At 48.4% G+C, this 20,598-nt stretch overlaps 2 protein-coding genes across 3 annotated transcripts in view; one reads left to right on the top strand and one right to left on the bottom strand.

The window, feature by feature from the left end:
* The window catches only part of stim1b (stromal interaction molecule 1b), a 34,089-nt gene extending 21,225 nt beyond the window's left edge, over positions 1 to 12,864 (bottom strand). For both annotated transcript variants that reach the window (XM_064352788.1, XM_064352789.1), the window contains exons 1-3: positions 12,344 to 12,864; positions 11,214 to 11,340; positions 2,943 to 3,073 (exon numbers count right to left, since the gene is read on the bottom strand). In XM_064352788.1, coding sequence (XP_064208858.1) covers positions 2,943 to 3,073; positions 11,214 to 11,334 — 252 coding nt within the window. In that variant the 5' untranslated portion in view covers positions 11,335 to 11,340; positions 12,344 to 12,864. The remainder of the gene's footprint in view (positions 1 to 2,942; positions 3,074 to 11,213; positions 11,341 to 12,343) is intronic.
* A 391-nt stretch (positions 12,865 to 13,255) lies between these two features.
* rhogb (ras homolog family member Gb) lies at positions 13,256 to 19,599 on the top strand. The gene is made up of 4 exons (XM_064352797.1): positions 13,256 to 13,576; positions 14,250 to 14,356; positions 18,740 to 18,894; positions 19,081 to 19,599. The coding sequence occupies exons 3-4, from the start codon at positions 18,766 to 18,768 to the stop codon at positions 19,528 to 19,530; spliced, it is 579 nt and encodes a 192-aa protein (XP_064208867.1). The 5' UTR covers positions 13,256 to 13,576; positions 14,250 to 14,356; positions 18,740 to 18,765; the 3' UTR covers positions 19,531 to 19,599.
* Positions 19,600 to 20,598: the final 999 nt, after the last annotated feature.

Genomic DNA, 20,598 nt, shown 5'->3' with positions numbered 1-20,598 from the left:
TCCAATGGCAGGGAGGAGGAACAGAGAAAGCCACGCCCCCTCTCAGACAGGAAGGCGGGGGTGGCGGTGGTGGTGGGGGGTCTAATACGCGTGGTTGCTCAGTCGTGGAGGTGTATATATGCGCAGATTTAAATCTGATAACATGCATCAGGGCCTGAAATACTCCGGCCTCATTAGAGCTGTCATCGAGGGGGTGGGGGTGGGGTGGGGGGGGGGGCAGTTTCCAGTACTGAGGGGCGAATGCACTGCGTTTGGAGCGCTAACTGTACCATGCAGATCCGAGTTATACATGACCTGAATTCAATCAACATTTGTCCATAATTTAGGCCGGAATTCAATCAACGTTTGTCGATAATTTGAGCTGGAATGTGATCAACATTTGTCCTTAATTTTGGTCTAGATTCAATCAACAATTTTTTTTCCTTCAGAATTCCTTTTGGCGAGTTTGATGTGATCACCCAACTTACCAAACCACAAAAAAAGTGACAATAGCATTTAACTGTGTGCAGACGTTAAGGCTCACCCCAACCTCCCAGTCTACCTCGGGTTCATCCCTACAGAGCAGCCATTAAAGCCAGCTGCACATCGCATGCTTCTAAAACTCTTCTTCTGAGAAAAGCACGGCTCAAGTGACACAAATAAACAACGTGGCTTCCTGTGATGATGTCACAGCTGGCTCAGAGTAAAGGCCGATGCCAGCGTTCCCATGGAACCCCGTTTGCCATGGAAACCACCGCGCGTCAGCCCTCCTCTCTCCCGTCCTCCGCTTTCTCCTTCTCCTCCTCCGTCACGTTTCCATCCCCCTCTCCTCCCTCCTCCTCTCCCGCGTCAGCCGCACTTCGTCCGCGTCCGCCGACAAACGGCCGTTCCCATGACGACCTGGTGACACCGGCCAATGAGAGCAGACAGAACGCTGCCAGGAAACCCCGCCCGCTTTTTCCAGCCTCTGCCAGATCATAAAGCAGATGTGCAGCACATGCTGGGAAATGCATGCGCGACTACATGCGTGTGCGACTGCGTGACTGCACGACCACGTGCATGCGCGACTGAATGCGTGACTGCGCGACTGCGTGCATGCGTGACTGCATGCGTGACTGCGTGCATGCGCGACTGCGTGACTGCGTGCATGCCCGACTGCGTGACTGCGTGCATGCGCGACTGCATGCGTGACTGCGTGCATGCGCGACTGCATGACCGCGTGACAGCTCGACTAATACATTCATCACATCTGAGGGAGAGGGCAACATGGAGGTGTGTGTGTGTGAGTGTGTGTAACACTGATGCAGTGTTTTCACACTGTCAGCTCAGCCCCTGCTGTTCCCACAGAGGAGGCAACCTGGCTCCGATTCCTCACACTCACACCCCCACAGGAACTCACAGCTCTCTCTCTCTCTTTCTCTCTCTCTCCCCCTCCCTGCGGCCCCCCCACCCCTCTCTCTCCCTGTCTGTGCTCTGTGGTGACACTGCCTAAACTCGGGGGACAGGACCCTGGCCCCAAGCCTCAGAAGGACAGCCAAAAGGAACTGGCAAAATCCCAAAACTCACTTCCTGTTTCCAGAAGGAGGAAGAGGAGCACCAGCTGACACAACACGCACGCAGAAAAGGAAATTAGCGCCGACGCTACCAGCGCAGCCAAACACCCGCTACCGGCCCACCTCCTCTTCCTCTTCCTCTTCCTCAATAACACACAGCTTGCATCATTCTCAGCCACGGTAAACTGGGTCTCAAAGGGAGATTATTTAACCACTTGACGTTTTCTGGAATGTTTTTTTTTTCTTTTCATTTTTACTCTAAGTCAGTGTTCTAGAACTCCACTGCTTTCAACTACCAGTAGTGATTGTGACATCATCATTAGAATGTTCAGTTATGAGCATTCTAATCACGTATTTGTGGGTAAACACTTCCTGTTTTCATGGGTAACCCATCAATGGGTAATAAACATCTGCTGTTCCAAATGAGTTCTCTACCGTGCATTAGGAGCTGTTTCTGTGTGCATGTTACGCACGCACACACACACACACACACACACACACACACAATGACCTTCACCATAACCTTGAGAGAGGGGCCTCTGATGACCGGCGACAGTAACCTGAGATTAATCGAGTTTCTCCCAAAACCGCACGGCAACAGCGGGCGAACCCCTCGCCCCCATTGGCTGGACTCAAGGTGAACGTTCCCATCATGCAGAGCGGGGCGGCCGCCACGGCGAACGGAGACAGCTAGGAGAGATTAGACCGTTTGGCCGCTGCAGCGCACTGTAAACAGATCTGACAGGCCGCGGAGGATTTTCGGTTTTTAGGACCCCCCCCCCCTTGAGCCCGGCTCAGCAGACCAGTGAGGCCTAAAGGGGGTGGGGGGGGTGGGGGGTATTGTGTCAAAATGGCGGCTGCCCAACTTTAGTCTCCCTCCCCGGGAACTCTGCCGCTCCAGAGACAGCTTCAGCCCTTCGCACCCCGACACTCCCGCCTCCTCCAACTCTCATCAAATTCGTGCAGGGGAAGTGAATGGAAGCCATTTTGGCTCTGCCAGGGATCACAGTTTCACATACTCTGCACCTGGGACTGCGTATTCCAACCCCGACGGCTCTCACTGGCGCACAGCTTGCTCTGAACCCAGACACATGCCCTGTGATTGGTCAATCAGAGCCGAACAGAGGCACCAGGTTCCAAACGAGGGACTCATATTTAGGTAGCGGAAACCTGATCTGACCGACTGATTCAACTGATTAAACTGTCAGTTTAACACCCTGCTGTCACAGCCTCGCATCCATAACTGTTCTTTTAGCCGTTTGATAGCTGTTGCTGGCAGGAGCCAGTGTTTAAAGACGACCCCAGCTATTGTTACTTATTCAAATAAGCGTGCGCGTAACTGTCAAACTAGCAACAAGGTCACGTGACTCTGTGATGCGTACGGTTGCGAGGCGGCGACCGCGCCCTCACCACGTCGGTTTCGGACACGTCCACGTTGCCGTTGGCATCGTCGTCCATCTGCATGTGGATGCTGCGGAGGGCCTCGAAGCTGAGCATGGCGTTCTCGTCCTGGCAGAGCGCCTCCTCGAACCGACACAGCTCTGAAGGGGGGGGGAGGCAGAGGAGGGATGGAGGGAGGGAGGGAGGGGGAGAAAGAGGGAGGGAAGGAGTGAATCACAGTGAATCACACATACAAGGGTAGTAGGTGTACACACATGCGTGCACACATGCATGCGCATACACACTCACATGGATACAAGCACGCACACATTGTACTGAGTAGGTCCTAGTTTAGAAAATCCAGAACAATGCCAGTCTCTTCCAATGATTCTGTGTCGATACACTGCTAACCAGCGACTAATGGGGCCAATTGCTTTGATCTATGCACGGTAGGGTGCCAGTGCAGTTTAACTGCGAGGATACTGGGTTTGCAACTGAGGTTGCAGGTTTGATTCCGAAGAGAGGCATTAGCAAGGGTGCTTAACCTGAACTGGTTTTGTAAATACCCAGCTGCATAAATGGACCGTAAAGCAATAATGAAATGACTGTCACCGTCAGGATGTGTCCGCTAATTTCCTCAAATGTAAACACTTCCTGGCTTTCATCAGCCGGTGACTACTGCCCTCGCAGGTCAAAGGTCAAGGGGGACTGGTGACTGTAAGGACACACCCCTCTCCCGCCTGACCCCCAGCTGGGCTAAAGAGCCTGAAAGCCTCTGAGACATTCACATCCTCTGGTTCAGGGCACCAGGCACCAAATGCGCTTAAATATAGCCCAGCGGACTAGCGAAAAACCCGCTTCTGACTATTTATAGGCAGGGGCTCTGGGCAGCTGTCTGGTTTTTGAAGGGGGTGGGGGGGGGGTGGTGGGTCACATATGGGAGCTCGGGAGAAGGTTTGTGCTTTTCACAGGAAGCGTGGGGATCAGGGATGAGGCTAGGGGCTGGAGCACAGATGCAGGGGTATTTTTAGATTGTCCACTAATGATGGCCAATCTGAATTGGGGGAGGGGGTGAAAAGTAGGGGCAGAGGCATGATGAGGAGGGGTGTGGCTGGGGGGGTGTGTGTATGCAACAGTTTGAGGTGGTGACTAAATAAATGTCCTTTTATCAACAGCAAAGAACAACACATGACCGCGCACACACACACACACACACACACACACACACACACACACACAGCAGGGGACAGAGGAGCCAGGCCTTCAGTAGTCCTCTGAAACACACTCCCCTGCTACAGGAGACACACACACCTCATAGGCACACAGACACACAGACACACAGACACACAGACACACAGGCACAAAGCCGCTCCCTGTTCAGCCATATTTACAGTATTACGCTTCGCCCCTGAGCTGATCTACCCTCCCAAAATGGCCTGAGCTCTCCCACAGACGCGAGACGTCGGCCTGCGGGTGAAATACAGCGACACGGCAGACGAGCCCAGCTCTCAGATCGCGCATTACTGCTAAAATGTACGCCAATAAATATTCCGCTTCCGCAAACTGAACTGCAGCTGCGACTCGGAAAATCTGCTCGCCATCCTTCATAAACGTCTGCTTTGCCGCATTGGCTATACAGATGTGACCGTGTTCTTCTGTTTATATTTTTATTTGTTTTATTTTTTTACGATAAATCTTTTTTTAAAATACCCAACATGGGGCTGAACATGTTTGATTCCCACCCTAATTTAGACGGTCCGATTATCAGCAGCGCGAGCATCTCAGAAACAGCCCGGCACGAAGAGCACAAAAACCCCGCAGGTCACAGGGGTGCCCGTTATCTTTCCACCAAAAAAGGCCACACAGAAACCCAAACAAACAAATGCCCAAGAGAGCGAGAGAGAGAGAGAGAGAGAGAGAGAGAGCGAGAGAGCGAGACAGAGAGCAAGAGAGAGAGAGAGAGAGAGAGAGAGAGAGCAAGAGAGAGAGAGAGAGAGAGAGAGAGAGAGAGAGAGAGAGAGGCGTTGTTTTACACCCTACAGGATGCACGGCTCAGCAGTAACTCTGTAACACAGCCCATCGGATGGGTGAGCCCATGCATCCATCACTATAACTGACTCCAGGCCCGGGCTCGAACTTCATTAAAAAAAACCTACACACTGTGCAGTGCTATGGTGCAGACGACAGGCAAGCTACAATGCACGCCATTGTGACATCACAGCTATGACATCACAGCTGTGACAGCAGTGTGGTGGGACGATGTTGCTGTGACGACAGGGGAGCTCTGTGAAAGTCCGATAGGGAGATGGAGAATGACCACAAGAACGAGACAGAATGAGAGAGAGGGAAAGAGAGGGAGAGCAGGAAGGGGAGAATGAGGGATAAAGTACATAGAGAGTAGCATCCAGATGTACTTCATGCCACAAGCTGAGGCACGGTGACTAACTACAAGAACCCGGAATTCATATTTATTCCCTTTCCACTGCACTATTATTTAATTACTGCTATTTTATTGAATAAATTAGTTCAGAACGGATATCCTCCTTCCTAACTGCGCTGTGTCTCTTAATGCAGCTCAGCTTTGACAATGTAAGATTTATTTATTTATCGTGCCGATAAAGCAGTTGTAATACGGAGAGACAGAGACAGAGAGAGAGAGAGAGACAGAGACAACGACAGAGACAGAGACAGAGACAGAGACAGAGACAGAGACAGAGACAGAGACAGAGACAGAGAGAGAGAGAGAGAGAGCGAGTCTGTACTCTGGGTCCTGTCCGTTTGTTCAGTAGGTGTGAGTCCATCTCTTCCTCGTCTGACTGCTGTTCCCTTACAGTCATAACAAGGCTGAAATCTGATATTGGGGAAGAATAGGAGACCTATCCAGCTCCACCCAAATATTTACAGTCCTGTCCAACACCTAGACCCGTGCAAGGGCGGGAAAGAGCAAGGTGATTCAGCACAAAGTCCCAGCAAAAATCTCTAAGAGTCTGACACAGCTCCCAAAGTTTACCAAAACTCAGCACAGTCTCTAAGAGTCTGACACAGCTCCCAAAGTTTACCAAAACTCAGCACAGTCTCGAAGAGTCTGACACAGCCCTCAAAAGTTTTCCAAAACTCAGCACAGTCTCTAAAAGTCTGACACAGCTCCCAAAGTTTACCAAAACCCAGCAAAAAACTCAAACACCCACAGATATGCTCTTGAACACAGGTACTCAATCTCTTCAGTAAATTCTTCAGTTGTAAAAGGTGACTGTAAGTACAGAATGAATGCCGTGCAAGTCGGTCAGGACAAGCATCTCTGCTGAAATATAAAAGGCAAATTTACAAGCAGTCACCCTTACCCTGCTTTGCCAAACTCTTAAACAAATATTTACTTTAAAGGCCTCCGAGGACAACAGCTCAAACGTAGTCACGACAAACATTTACAAATTGTGTCAGTGCCTTACGTCCTTCTCATGGTTTTCACCATTTTTGTTTCATTGACGTCAATGTCATATCGTCCCGGTAACTTTATTTAGGGTTCTAATAATATGGTTATGTTTGCGTAAAAAACCACAAATGTTGCTGAATGTCCAGTAAACAAGCAATATCCTGGCTTAAGTGTGCTACTCAAAATTAGAAATTTTGCACTGCAAGTCCTCCAAAGTCATCCCTTATTCCCTGTCTGAATGAACACATTCCAATCCTATGAGATGCAATTAGCAGTATATACATTTCCTCTGCACTGATGCATGAATAACTTTGTGAGAAAAAAATATCTAGTGTCCTAATTATTAAATTTTTCTTGAGGCAGAATTTGGGAAGGAGAAGATTCATCAGAGTAAAAGAATAACAAGGCTCCTCATCAACTTTTAAGGTTTATCGTTTACACAGTACTAGCATATAAACAACATCACTTGCTTTCCTTTTCAGTCAGAATTTGACAAGGAGAAGATCTGAATGTGAGAGAGTGAGTGAGTGTGAGTGACAGGGAGGGAGAAAAAAAAAGAACGACAGGAAGAAGCAGAAAGACAAAGATAACCTAAAATAGACGGAAACAGAGAGAGAGAGGAAACGGACGCGGGCGAGCGGGCGAGCAGGTGAGAGATTCGCCGGAGCGCAACGATGCGGTCAGAGGCTGTTAGCGTTAGCGCGGGGCGCCGGACAGCGCCCCCCCCTCCAACCCCCAACCCCCACCCCCCACCGCCCCCCCACCCCCATCCGTCAGCACCGCAAATACACAGTCGCTAGGTGAGTCAAATCTAGCTTCTATTTTTACATCTGTGTGTGTGTGTGTGGGTGTGCTGTATGTCAGTACATACATGTGTACCTGTGTGTGTGTGTGTGTGTGAGTGAGTGACTGTGACTTACAGTGTGTGAGTGTGTGTGTGTGTGTTTATAAGTGTGTGTGTGTATGTGTGCTGTATGATAGTACATACATGTGTCTGTGTGTGTGTGTGTGTGTGTGTGTGCATCTGTGTGTGCGTGTGTATGTGTGTGTTGTGTTTGTGTCCTGTGTGTGTGTGTGTGTGTGTGTTGTGTGTGCATCGTGTGTGTGTGTGTGTGTGTGTGCATCTGTGTGTGTGTGTGTGTTTGTGAGTGTTTGTGGTTTGTGAGGACTGGAACAGTTCTGCAGCGCATTAAACCAGTCAGTGCTCCCAGAGCTGAGCTCTATCGCAGCACCCAGCTCACTCACACACACACACACACACACGCACGAAAAGAGGGGATTTCCATAAATGGGAACCTGTGATGAGCTTATTTCCCTGCATTGGAGAGCCGGAGCTGCCGCAGGCCTCAGGCTCAGTGGACCACAGTCGGGGGGGCGGGGGGGGCAGCTGTCTGAGGATGGATTAGCCGGCCGCTTCAGCCCCTCTCCGCAGCGATAACACAATTACCCCGCGGGGGGGCGGGGCGAAACCCCGGCGCCGCTCTCTGATTGGACGAACGACGCTCGCGTTCGGGGGACCTCTCGCGCAGAACCGTGTTCCCTCGCGACAGTTACCGCCGTAGCGGTTTCCAACTGAAAAGTTACTATTTCGATCGCAGAGGACGCCTAGTTAGCCCGGACGGACACGGGAGGAAAACAAGGAGGAGGGTGCGGATTTGGCTAACGCGAGCGAGCTTTAGCTACCGTCTGCCTCGCTGTACGCACGCCTGGAATCAGTGGGGGGAGAAAGGGCGAGAGACTTTCAGAACACGGCGTTGGGAAACATTCGTTCGAAGCTTTCCGCCCTCAGAGGAAGGCCGTGTTGCAGCACCGCCGGCGTAACAGGGATTCGCGTCTCTTGGGAAACTGCTTTAAAACCTCCACACAGAAAAGACCACCATCAGCACCCAGACGCTGCACCAGGACTCGCTGACTCCATCCTCGCCAGACCCGTGACTTTCATACGTTAGTGAGCTGCAGACAGTCGGCTGCTGCGGCCTCTGGCTCGAAAGCGTCAGCTCAAATAAATGACTGGGGCCCGTCGAGTAATCGAGCGAAGGCTGGCAGGAAATCCCCAAACAGATCGGCCCTTGTCGTGCAGCCCTGCTGCACACGGAAACAAATCTGGATTTGAATCACGCTCGCTGGGGAGACCATGTACAAATGGCAATGCAAATGAGACACAGAAAAAGACCTGAGCATGGAGATGGCCTGGGCATGGAGAGGGCCTGAGCATGGAGCTGGCCTGCACATGGAGAGGGCCTGAGCATGGAGGTGGCCTGGGTATGGAGAGGGCCTGAGCATGGAGATGGCCTGGGTATGGAGAGGGCCTGAGCATGGAGATGGCCTGGGTATGGAGATGGCCTGAGCATGGACATGGCCTGGGTATGGACATGGCCTGGGCATAGAGATGGCCTGAGCAAAGAGATGGGCCTGAGCATGGAGAGCAACCAGAGCCAGAGGAAACCCTCAGGGGCTCCAGGATGCATGACATCACTGATCCTACAGATGCACTCGATACAGTGGCTTTATTCACGACTTGCAGTTCTCCATGTCCAGACAAAAGCAGAGCTGCTAAACAACTGAGCACAAGAAACCCATACTGTGTCTTTAAAGACATCAGTGAGGCGCTTTGTGCATTCATAAAAAAGCACTTAACAAATAATGTGAACATAATGAATTTACATAAACCCGGCAAATCTGGCTGAGGGGGGAAGAGGTGGGGGTTCCTGAGGCCAAGCTGTTGGCCAGAGCCCCCCTCCCCCCCCCCCCGCCAAGGCCACAGCCCGTCCCCTTCCCCCAGAACAGAACTGCCCCTGAACCAGCAGACCTGGGTCAAATGCGTACACGCACTCCAAACACTTTAACTCCACACATGCCGGGCAGTATTTTTAAACCCAAGTGTGGCCCTCCGCCAACTTTCAAGGAAGCGTCCAGTTAATAACGAAAACCTGCAACCGTACAAAAGAAACCTTTCGTCCCGAACATTGTTGAAAAGAGGCGTTTCTCAAAACGAGTCAAACTTTCAGAAATCTGCAGGAATGTCACAGTCGGCTTGAAGGGTTATTTAACCTCAAATGGCAGCTGACGTCCACACCTCAAAACAAAAGGTCATATCTGGTCACTGTCCAGCTGCCTCTCCAGCCGTGCTTATAAAGGGTCGCAGCTGTCTGAACGGCAGGCCGTTATGAAGCTAGATGGCCCTCCTCCCCAAAGTCGTCGGACAACCGTTAAGCTTCCTCAAACTCAAATCTGGACGGCCGCGTAGCTCCCGAACGCCCAGGTGCTGAAGCACAGTCATTTGGAAGAGTTTAGGACTGTGTATGAGAGCCGGGGGAGAGTTCTCTAAAACCACTGTTATAAATATCATCTGAGTAAGCTGATGTTTCACTACACACAAACGCGCGCGCGCACACACACACACACACAAGTGTAGGCACATACATACACACACATGTAGAGAGATACACATACGCACATACATAAACACACACACACACACATATTTAGGCACATAGACACACAGACAGATACATAGAGATATAAGCACACACACACACACACACACACACACACACACACACTCACTACACACACACACACTCGGGCCTGCTCTGGGAAACAGCTCAGTGTCTTTTCCGCAGCCCATTGTTTGAACCACGCAGACGAGCCGACCAGTCTTCCATGGCCTACATAGAGAAGCACTGTGGCTGCACACCTAAGAGAAAAAAGCCCTCCTGCGTATAGTTATGGGTTCAGAAAATGGCCCCCGTCTGTCTGTGTCACCACGCGATGAACAGGAAGGCACAAACCTCTGTTCTTACCCACACAAATCAATGTGCATTTTAAGTTTCTATGACCACAGTTGCAATAGAAAGCACAGACACACACAGACGCACACACACACAGGTGTAGGCACATACATACACACATATATCGAGAGAGATACACATACATACACATGTAGGCACATACATACATACACACACACACACACACACACACACAGATACACACACACACACGCTCACTGCACACACATACACACACACACACACACACTCACTGCACGCACACACACACACACACACACACACAGACACAACTTGGTGTTCCACAAATAAAATAACAGAATTAACTAAAAGGCTTAAAGGATACTCTTAAATTAAAGGTATTTTTTACCAGGCGCATATTCCAGGACAGTCTGTTAGCCTGCTCCATTCTGGTTCCCGTTAAGCTTAGATATTTATAATGTGTGGTTAATGTTATGGATCATTCGAAAGTGGGTGTTTGGAGAGTTTAAATTGTACCTGTGGTGGTTAAATCTAAGGGACAGCGGTGGTTTGAGCACTGAACGCATTTAATAGACGCCCTTGTTAGAGTGATCTGGGTACTTGGTGCATCTTTTCAAGATATACACAGTGATATATCAGTAAATTTATATAAGAGGACAACCCTCTGTGCCCTCTATGGAGGTGTGTAATCAGGGACTCCAGATTGTTCCAGTGCTTGCCACAAATGCACACAGAACAATTGCTGGTGTTACATACACTCTAAAAACATTACAGCAACTCCTAAAGTGTTTAAATGAGTGTTAAATGAGGCCAGGGGATCACAGGGTTGTCATGCTGAAGCATTTGACAGTTATAGGCTTTGGTGATTATGTGATTTTATTTTTCAATCCCCCCATCTTTGAAATAGACTACCTCGTCCCATTCAAAGTGCTTAAGCACACCACTACGTCATTAGTGATACAAATTATATCTTAAAACAATTTGTAGAAAATAACAGGAGGGGGGATTATTTCTGAATCTTATTCGTGGCAATATCCCTTGGTGATGTTGCACCTTAACCGCAAGAATTCATACTGTCAAACCGTTATTATTCCTTACCTGACAGGCCTTCATCAACATGCTGCTGGTCCGCGTGCACTTGACCCGGCTTGTCCGCGAGACACTTCCCCGCGAGGCACAGACACAGAATCCACAACGTCGCCAGTTTGTCGAAATCCATAGTGTACTTCGGTAAGAGGAAAAACAACAATAATAATAATTCGCCAAATAAGCAAACAAGATAGCCCGCGTACTTGGCCCAACACCCTCTTCTCGCTCATAACTTGGAAATACACCTTGGACCTAATCTGGCATCATAGTTCACATGTCAGACAGTCTTATCCAGAGCGATTTCAAAACGTGCGCACGTGACGGGTTAGGCAACGAGCAGAGACGGTGCCATGTCTTTACTCTCCAACTCAAATCAACGAAAAATCTAAAACGTATCAATAAGAGGCGGTGATGACAGATAAGAGGAAATGTATTCAGAACCCATATCTTTAAGTATTTCTTTAATCAGGCCGAAGCCAAAACAATGATGTAGACAACAATGAACGTCTCGCCGTTGGCTCGGTGACAAAAAATGCTGTTCTCGTGTCCGAGTTTTGGTTATGCATTTTCTTACAAAGGTAGGCTACTAAGTTTACATTATGCATGGCAAACATGCACACAAATACAGGCTGAACGAGGAAGCTGGCAGTAGGCTGTGAGAAGCTCTCGTTACGTGAGAGGGGAACGCATACAACGACACATCGCTACGTTTTAACATTCTGTGTTAGTTGTTATCCATTACTCTGTTATATTGTGTCATCAAGCCGGCGAAAAATAAACAAAATGTTCCAAACAAACATGTGGAGGCCGTTGATTGGAAATGTGGGGTAGTGCGCAGTAGTGCGTAATAGTCAAAATCGCCATTGCGTTTCACACCTTCGACAGTTCTACAGGTTTCGCCTTTTACATTTTCCGCGAAACTTAAAACGATTAACAATAATGCACAAGAAAATGTAAAAAACCGCGCATCGAATGTAGAAGCCGGGCATGTGCCAAGTATCCAAAAGAGGGGAGATCCTTCCAAATCTTGAAAATTACGTATCGGCGTGTCATTTTTTTTCTTCTTTCATTCAGTCAGTAAACTCAGTTCATACGATTCAGCTTTGTGAAAATGCAAAAAATGATACATATATATTTACCTTTCAGACTGTTTGGCATTTGGTGCGCTTCTGGTTCTTGTATCGCAAAAATCGCGATTAGAAACGGGTCTTTAGTTCGGCCCGACTCCCCGGGGAGCCCCGTCTGTGCCCCATCAGAAAACGGATTATGTGCGGGATGCGGTGATTACCGACCACGCTGCCTTCACACGCCCACACCGATACGCTGGATGACAAGGGCTGCTCGCCTTACTTCAACAATACCTCCCATCGGCGACTGAATCATATCATATCGCGCAGCTAGGCACCCGTCCAATTCCGCACTTCTGCGCATGAAATGCACCGTATAGTATCGGAATGCCCAGGCAGACGCCAAGTCCAAGTGCTTGCTATTAAGTACAACCCCTGGGGTTCAGACTTTTACTACCGCGTTGCTGCAATGAAATGCGTCTTTAATACAGACAGCCTTCGCGATTCTACTTCCACGGCTCCAGCAGGGGCTCTGCTGCCGACGCAGACTCGGATCTCGGAGGCTCTCTGCCTGTTCGTACACGCGATGCTTTCGCAACACTATTTCTTTGCAACGCCGTCTACTGGAACGGAGGCTAGCCTATTGTTTCCCGAGTAATTCGCCACACTGAAAAACCTCGTAGGAAGCTCAAGTATGCCATCTTTCGGAGCGACATTGCAGCGCGCTGTTTTTTTCCCCATTTAAGTTTTACGTCACGAAAATATTTTGTTGGGGCTACTCGTTGTTGTAGCCAATATGCAATTTAGAACGCAGAATGCGTAATGCTCCACGTGCGGAATGCAGTGACATATTACAATGATGGCTTCAGTAAATTATCTAAAGTGACATAACCATGCTATTATTATATTTTTTTAAATGTGATTTGTAAAGAGAGTTCACTTGGGTTGATTAAAATATGACTATTTTAAATCAATACCCCTTCTAAGTTTTCTAAAAGGCCGGATTCCGTGTTTTTATATTGCCAGTAAACTGTTCACCAAAGTTCATGGATATTACTTGTTGTTCTGTGGTATTGCTGAGAAAAAAACTAGGAAGGTCTGACTTAATAATTTGACGCGCCAGTCCCCGTCAAAAGTAAAAAGTTATTTTTTCAAGATCGGACGTGATTCCAGATGGAGGGCGGGTAGCCTACGTCTTCCCGAGAGAACAAAGGGCGGAGCGGTGTGTCCGGCCGCATCACCAGCCGTGAAGCCCGCAGAACCATCGCGTTAGACACAATTCTGTACCAAAGAAGAAGAAGCGAGGTAAAACCGCTTTTATGAGCATAAAATCTGACATTTTACGCATTGGACAGTAATGGGATTAAAGGACTTAAAACTTTCCACTACAATATTGGCAAACCATAATATTGTATGTATATTGTATATAACTATCTCAAGCATGGATATGAGCTTATGGTATTCATAGGTACAGGTAAGCAGTCTTATTTATCATTTTCTTTTTCGGTATGATAAGCATTTCACAGAGAGCACGCCCATACATGTTGGGAGCACTGTATATTATTTCTTATTGTTGTATGTTGTGGGTAAACTTAGTTCACTTATTAAACACAAATGTCGCTGGTACAACAGGCAAATTATTGCAGTTAAACGGTACAATGCAATAAGACTATGAGAAAACTAAGAGTGCAATTTCATCTGTACTGGAATGGATGTGGCTTTTAAATAGGCTACTTAAAACAAAACAGAATTCAATTTGAACTAAAACCGAAACCCATAAAATGATGGACAATTTAGCACGTGTCTGTCATGATTAAAAAAAAAAAAAAACAAACAAACATTTCTGTGCAGTTCTACACATTACAATGTTTTGTGTCAGCAGTCGTATCTGTATTCATAACGTTGCATGCAAACTTCCTCATATCGTCTTTCTGTGTCGGGACTTCCTCTGTAAGAATTGTGTTCACTTCCTTTCAAGTGCTGCTCCCAGTTTGACTGGTACGAGGCATCCCAGACGAGATACACTGTACCTATACTCTTCTACATCGCTCATGATCCGATTAGAGAAGAGTTGGCCGGTGTTTGGTGAGTTTCCTTTTTTTTGTGGCTTTACTGATGAGATGTTGAATTGCCTTTTACTCACCAAGGGAAACCTGGTGCGGATACTTGTCAGTTCTGTAGCTGTCCGTGGTGAGTTTGAGAAATGCAGTTCATTCTTCTTCGGTATTCCGAAAACGCATTAAAAATGCAACTTGGCCTTCGAATTCCTCAGGCAGATGTTCTTGTCCTGTCGCAGTTGAGCGATAGGTTTTTCTACATGACATTGTATTGTTCTGTTCAAAGGGAATTCCAGTAAGGCTTTTTTTTTGTTTGTTTCTAACGATTAATTTTTTTTAAAAAAAGTTCCACCCATCTAGTGCCATGTCCTGCTGGTTGCCGCTGTCATTTTCTTTTAAGTAAGAAAACATATTTTCCAGTATGACAGAATTGTTCTTGCATTTGTCTAAAGTGACTATAACAGAATTTCGGCTCTCGGCTCATCGAATTTACCATCTCTACAGATGATTTTTTAAATTGAAATTTGGTTGTAGTATGTGTTCGATCTTTTCTACTTTCATGACGCCAATGACAAGGAATAAATCTGATTTGGCTTATTGACGATGATTTTCTCTCTTCGTTTTTTTATTTTTAATCTGTCAGTTTTAAAAGTTGAGCGGCCGGAGGGGGTGGGGGTGGGGGGGGTGGGTGTGGGCTGCGGCTGATTGCTGCTTCAGGTAGGCGGCAAGGTAAAGCGAACGCTGATTGCGCGCTGAAACAGCGGCTGACAAATGTCGCGAGTATTAGTAATACCGCTACGCGGGGGAGCGCCGCTGCCGCTAGTGACGGTGTCACGCTGCAGCTTTGCTGGTGGTTTGCGTGACTATAGCGCAACGACAGTTGGGACGATGCTGGGCGTTATTTTGTCTCCATCACAGTGTTACTCAGACAGGAGTCATTACATGATTTTGACGCGTAGCTGACGCACACCTGTGTTGCACGTACCGACAGTCATGAAGACTCTGGGCTGTCCCCGAGAGACGTTGACATTAAATGACATAATAACGTTTCAAGGACATCAGGGCAGAATCGTGAAAATAACTGCTAGCTGCCTGCTCTGGCACGCTGCTGAACCAGTGGTCATTGTTTATATATTGTGTTGCCGTACGGTAATGGCCATTGTCGTAAATCATTGTTGTAAGTCAATAGAAGACACTAGATAAATAAATAAATAAATAAATACATTTTTCTCTATACAGTACCTTTTATGCATTTATTTACTTGCGTGGAATGTTATCCATGCAACAACCTCTGTATTTTGACATAATGGGTGTTCTGAAGAGCTTTCTCTCAGTTTTGAAATGCCCTCCTGTGGAACGTCCCTCTTTGGGTAGAGCTTCAAAGACCTGTCAATCAGTGACTGTCAATCAGTGACTGGTGTTCGGCTTGTTCCAACCCGAACACCAGTCACTACAGACCTTTGCTGCTGTTAAAACAAGCACACTTTCAGTTGTCTCTTTTTTTTCTTCCACGAGGGGCTCACAGCTGGTTTGTGCTGAGCTGGGAAGTCCAGGTTAGTCTTCGACTTGTGACTCACTCCATACAGACTGCTGGAATGAACACCAGCACTGTGGGTCTCCAACACTAAATGTAAAAACTCAGTTTGTGGAGTGTGAGACGTTTCTGTTTTTTTTCTTCCATATGGGCTTGATTGAGCCATTTGATTAAATGGGTAAATGTTAAGTGGCCTATCTCCTGCACATAGTCACCTGTGCTCATTAATTCTAATAATTAATCCAATTATGAATAGAAACCGTGATACTTCTAGCTTCTTGGCATCCTGTTTCTCTGTCTTGCTTTCTCACTCTCTCTCTCTCTTTCTCTCTCTCTGTTGCAAATTCAAGATGCTTTATTGGCAGGAAATACATCACATTTGTGTATTTGTGTATTTCCAAGGCAAAGCAGAAGCATGTTTAATCATTAACAGATGAATAATCAGTAAACAATACACAACAAGATTAACTGCGATAAGTCTTGCAGTAACCCTCTCCCTCATCTGTTTCTCTCTCTCACTCCTACTGTCACTCTCACAAACACACGCACACATACATGCACACATACACACACACACACACACACACACACCGCAGTGTAGGTGGGATAAAATAAATGTTTTTTTTTTTTTAATTTGCTGGCTATATACATAATAAATTTATTGACTTTAAAACTCATCATACCCCTGAGCCTGTGCTCAGAGAACGGTCTGGATAGGCATTAAAATAGGTGCATGTGTCTGACTCTCAGTCCTGCAGGGCCACAGTATCTGCTGGGTTTGGGAGGTTTCTGCACTTGCCCACAACCGCTTAACTGAAGTCACTGATTGGCTAAAGAGTCCACACAAGGCCTACATGTGCAGCTGACCCGAAGGAAACCACGGAAACCTGCTGCCATTGAGGCTTTCTAGCATGTTGAGTTTGAGGCCCTTGTATCAAACACGGAAGTGTTGCCTCAGTTGTGTAAGAGGTAATAATCCTGTAATCTCTCTAATACTGAAAATTGGTTCTTCAGTTGACATTTATACAGCGAACCGCATAGAGCAGGGGTCTCAAACTCCAGTCCTGGAGGGTTGCAGATTTAACTCCAGTCCTGGAGGGGGGTGCAGTGTCTGCAGGTTTAACTCCAGTCCTGGAGGGGGGTGCAGTGTCTGCAGGTTTAACTCCAGTCCTGGAGGGTTGCAGGTTTAACTCCAGTCCTGAAGGGGGGTGCAGTGTCTGCAGGTTTAACTCCAGTCCTGGAGGGGGCTGCAGTGTCTGCAGGTTTAACTCCAGTCCTGGAGGGGGGTGCAGTGTCTGCAGGTTTAACTCCAGTCCCAGAGGGTTGCAGGTTTAACTCCAGTCCCAGAGGGTTGCAGGTTTAACTCCAGTCCTGGAGGGGGGTGCAGTGTCTGCAGGTTTAACTCCAGTCCTGGAGGGGGGTGCAGTGTCTGCAGGTTTAACTCCAGTCCTGGAGGGGGGTGCAGTGTCTGCAGGTTTAACTCCAGTCCCAGAGGGCAGCAGTTCACATTTTTGCTGAAATCAAAGTGAACGAGTGGCCGTGGTTTCACAAGCGCTTCAGTGAATCAGGAAGAGGACTGAGAATCTCGTTTTCTGTCAGCCTACCGGAAGTTTTGAACTCTATTGTTTCCTTTGTGTGAGGCCTTTTTATTCCTCTTTGCTTTTGGGAGGGGTCACGCACCCACTGGGAGGGTGTCACTTGGTTTTTCGCTCCTGTTTCTCTCACAATAAAACCCAGTCACTTGCAGTGAACAGAGAAGGAAACCACCATATTAATGTAAGAATGGGTTCTGGCAAGTTCTTGTTTGTGGCTGGGACTTGCTGGCACAAGTGTACACAGTACAGCTGATGTCCTAGCTCTGTGCATTTAAAATGTAATTTGCCAGTAGCATTGTACAGAAGCCCCTGGATTTGAGATGGATGGTACAGGGCGTTCCTATTGACTGAACCCCCCACCTCAACCCCCCCAAAGAACCAGCTGAGGGAGACATGATTTCTCTGTGCAGAGATAGGCTGATAAGCGTTTCAGCACAGACCAGTAGTCTGGTTAGCGATCTGCTGTCTTGCTCTTTGCTTCGTGTGCCACCCTTAGCATTGCGTTCTGCGGGGTGTGAAACCCCTCCCTGTCAGTTCGGCTCAGTCCCGCTGCAAGCCCTGTTGCCGTGGTGATGTTGTTGCAGAGCAGACATGGGCGTATCCCTTATGTTTAGAGTTATGCAGCAAAACTACCCCATGTAAATCTTTACTAAGTACATTTCTACACTGACAAGAGTACCTTTTATTCAGTGTGGACTCCTATTTAAACTCATTTGCATCGCTTTTACATGAATTCAGCAGATTTAGCCAAATTAATCTTGCAGAGAGAGACTCATGGTGTAACAGAGCGTATGCTTATTCACCAGTAGTGCCAGACCAGGCTAATGACATTGCCAGAGTATCAAACGCATGCAGGATCACTAAAGCAGCGATGCAAATGAACCAGGAACTGAGATAAAAGTCCAGTACACATCCACGTACATCCACAATAAACCTCTAAAGAAAGACAAATAAAAATAAAGACCTGGAGCGGAGTTAACACCCAAAGACTTTACTGTTAGCAAACAACAAAAAATTGTTCTCTCCGTCTCCACCTCAAGCTGATGTGTGGTGAGCTGATCTGATGTCTGATGTCTGGCGCACAGTGTCTGGTCTCAGGACAACGCTTACATGCTATTTTGTGTTTCAGCATTCTGAGGCTCTGGACCAATCAGGATGCTGAGTTTGCGTTGTGTTTGAGCAAGCTGAGGCTCTGGACCAATCAGACGGCTGTGTTTGCGTTGTGTTCTAGCATGCTGAGGCTCTAGTCCAATCAGAATGCTGAGTTTGTGTTGTGTTCCAGCATGCTGAGGCTCTGGGCCAAACGGAATGCAGAGCATTAAGTGTGTGGTGGTGGGGGACGGCGCTGTGGGGAAGACCTGCCTCCTGATCTCCTACACCACCAACGCCTTCCCCAAAGAGTACATCCCAACCGTCTTCGACAACTACAGCGCCCAGGTAACCATGACGACAACAAGATCAACCCAGTGTGATGACATTGACGGTGTTGACAATATTTGTTATTAGCTGTGCCACACTGCAATGGCTGGAAATGACGCACTATGTCATCCTTATGGCAGTGTTATGTAGGCTTTATAGCATGTAGTGTAAGTAACGTAGCGTGAAAATGTGTTGCGTGTCCAGGTGACCGTGGACAACCGCGTGGTCAGCCTGAACCTGTGGGACACGGCGGGCCAGGAGGAGTACGATCGCCTGCGCACGCTGTCCTACCCGCAGACCAACGTCTTCATCATCTGCTTCTCCGTGGCCAGCCCGCCCTCCTACGAGAACGTCAAGCACAAGTGGCACCCGGAGGTGACCCACCACTGCCCCAGCGTGCCCATCCTGCTGGTGGGCACCAAGAAGGACCTGCGGGCCGACCCGGAGGTGCTGAAGAAGCTGAAGGAGCAGAACCAGACCGCCGTCACCCAGCAGCAGGGGGCGGCGCTGGCGAGGCAGATCCACGCCCTCAAGTACCTGGAGTGCTCCGCCCTCAACCAGGAGGGGGTCAAGGAGGTGTTCGCAGAAGCCATGAGGGCCTTCCTCAACCCCCAGGCCCCCGCCTCTGGCAAAAAGACCTGTGTGCTCCTATAGAGAGAGAGAGAGGGGGAGAGAGAATGAGAGAGGGAGAGAGAGGGAGAGAGAGAGGGGGGAGAGAGAGGGAGAGAGGGGGAGAGTGGGGGAGAGAGAGAGAGAGAGAGAGAGGGGGAGAGAGAGAGGAGAGAGGGGGAGAGAGAGAGAGGGGAGAGAGAGAGAGGGGGAAGAGGAGAGAGAGGGGAAAGGGAGAGAGGAAGAGGAGAGAGAGAGGAGGAGGAGAGAGAAAGGGAGAGAAGAGGGGAGGAGAGAGAGGAGGGAGAGGGGAGAGAGAGAGGAGAGAGGGAGGAGAGGAGAGAGAGAGAGAGAGGGGAAGGAGTAGGAGAAAGTGAGAGAGAGAAAGAGAGAGAGAGGGGGTGAGGGAGAAGAGGGGGGAGGGGTGAAGGGGGGATGGTACATCTCTCTCTTATGACTCTGAAGTTGAACTGCTTTTTCTTTTTCTTTTTTAAAGAGTGATTTTGTGATTTGTTGAATCTGATTGCTGCGTGCCAAAAGAGAGCAGGAGACAGATTAAGGGAGAATGGTTCATCTCCTCTGTTTGTTGGTCTCTCTCCATCCAAGAAACTGCTTTTTTACAGGAGAGAAAGAGCGAGAGAGAGAGAGAGACTGAGGCACTGACGTGCTAACACTGAGAGACTGTCACTGCAATAATGATTGTTTTTTTTTTTTTTAAATAAAAATGAGACATATTTTTAGCAATGTAATTAAATTACGTATGTGTTTTAAAAATAGAGAGCACAGTTCTTTCAGGGCCCGGCTCATGCTGTGTTTGGGCCCCGCTTCAGAGGAGATCCGCCGACTGTTGACCTTGGACCAGGTTTCCCCCGACCTTGGCCTGACCGTGTCCACTGTGAGCCAGAAGGCCAGACTGATCCCAGATCAGTATGTGGCCCTCAGGGTGGCCTTAGTCAAACGGGCCCAGCTCACGGGCCGCAGCAGAGCGCTGGAGAGGCCCGTGTGTTTGTGTATCGGCCCAGACCCATGTGTCATATAGACGTGGGGTTCCCGCAGTCTGGGGAAGAGGGCGTCCCCCCCCCTTGGCCTGAAGCCCAGATGTGGAGGACTGCT

Source organism: Anguilla rostrata, chromosome 9, assembly GCF_018555375.3.
Source record: "Anguilla rostrata isolate EN2019 chromosome 9, ASM1855537v3, whole genome shotgun sequence".
NCBI classification, from domain to species: Eukaryota; Metazoa; Chordata; class Actinopteri; order Anguilliformes; family Anguillidae; genus Anguilla; species Anguilla rostrata.
The sequence above is the reverse complement of the archived record's forward strand: the minus strand, read 5'-3'. Positions and strand labels throughout refer to the sequence as shown.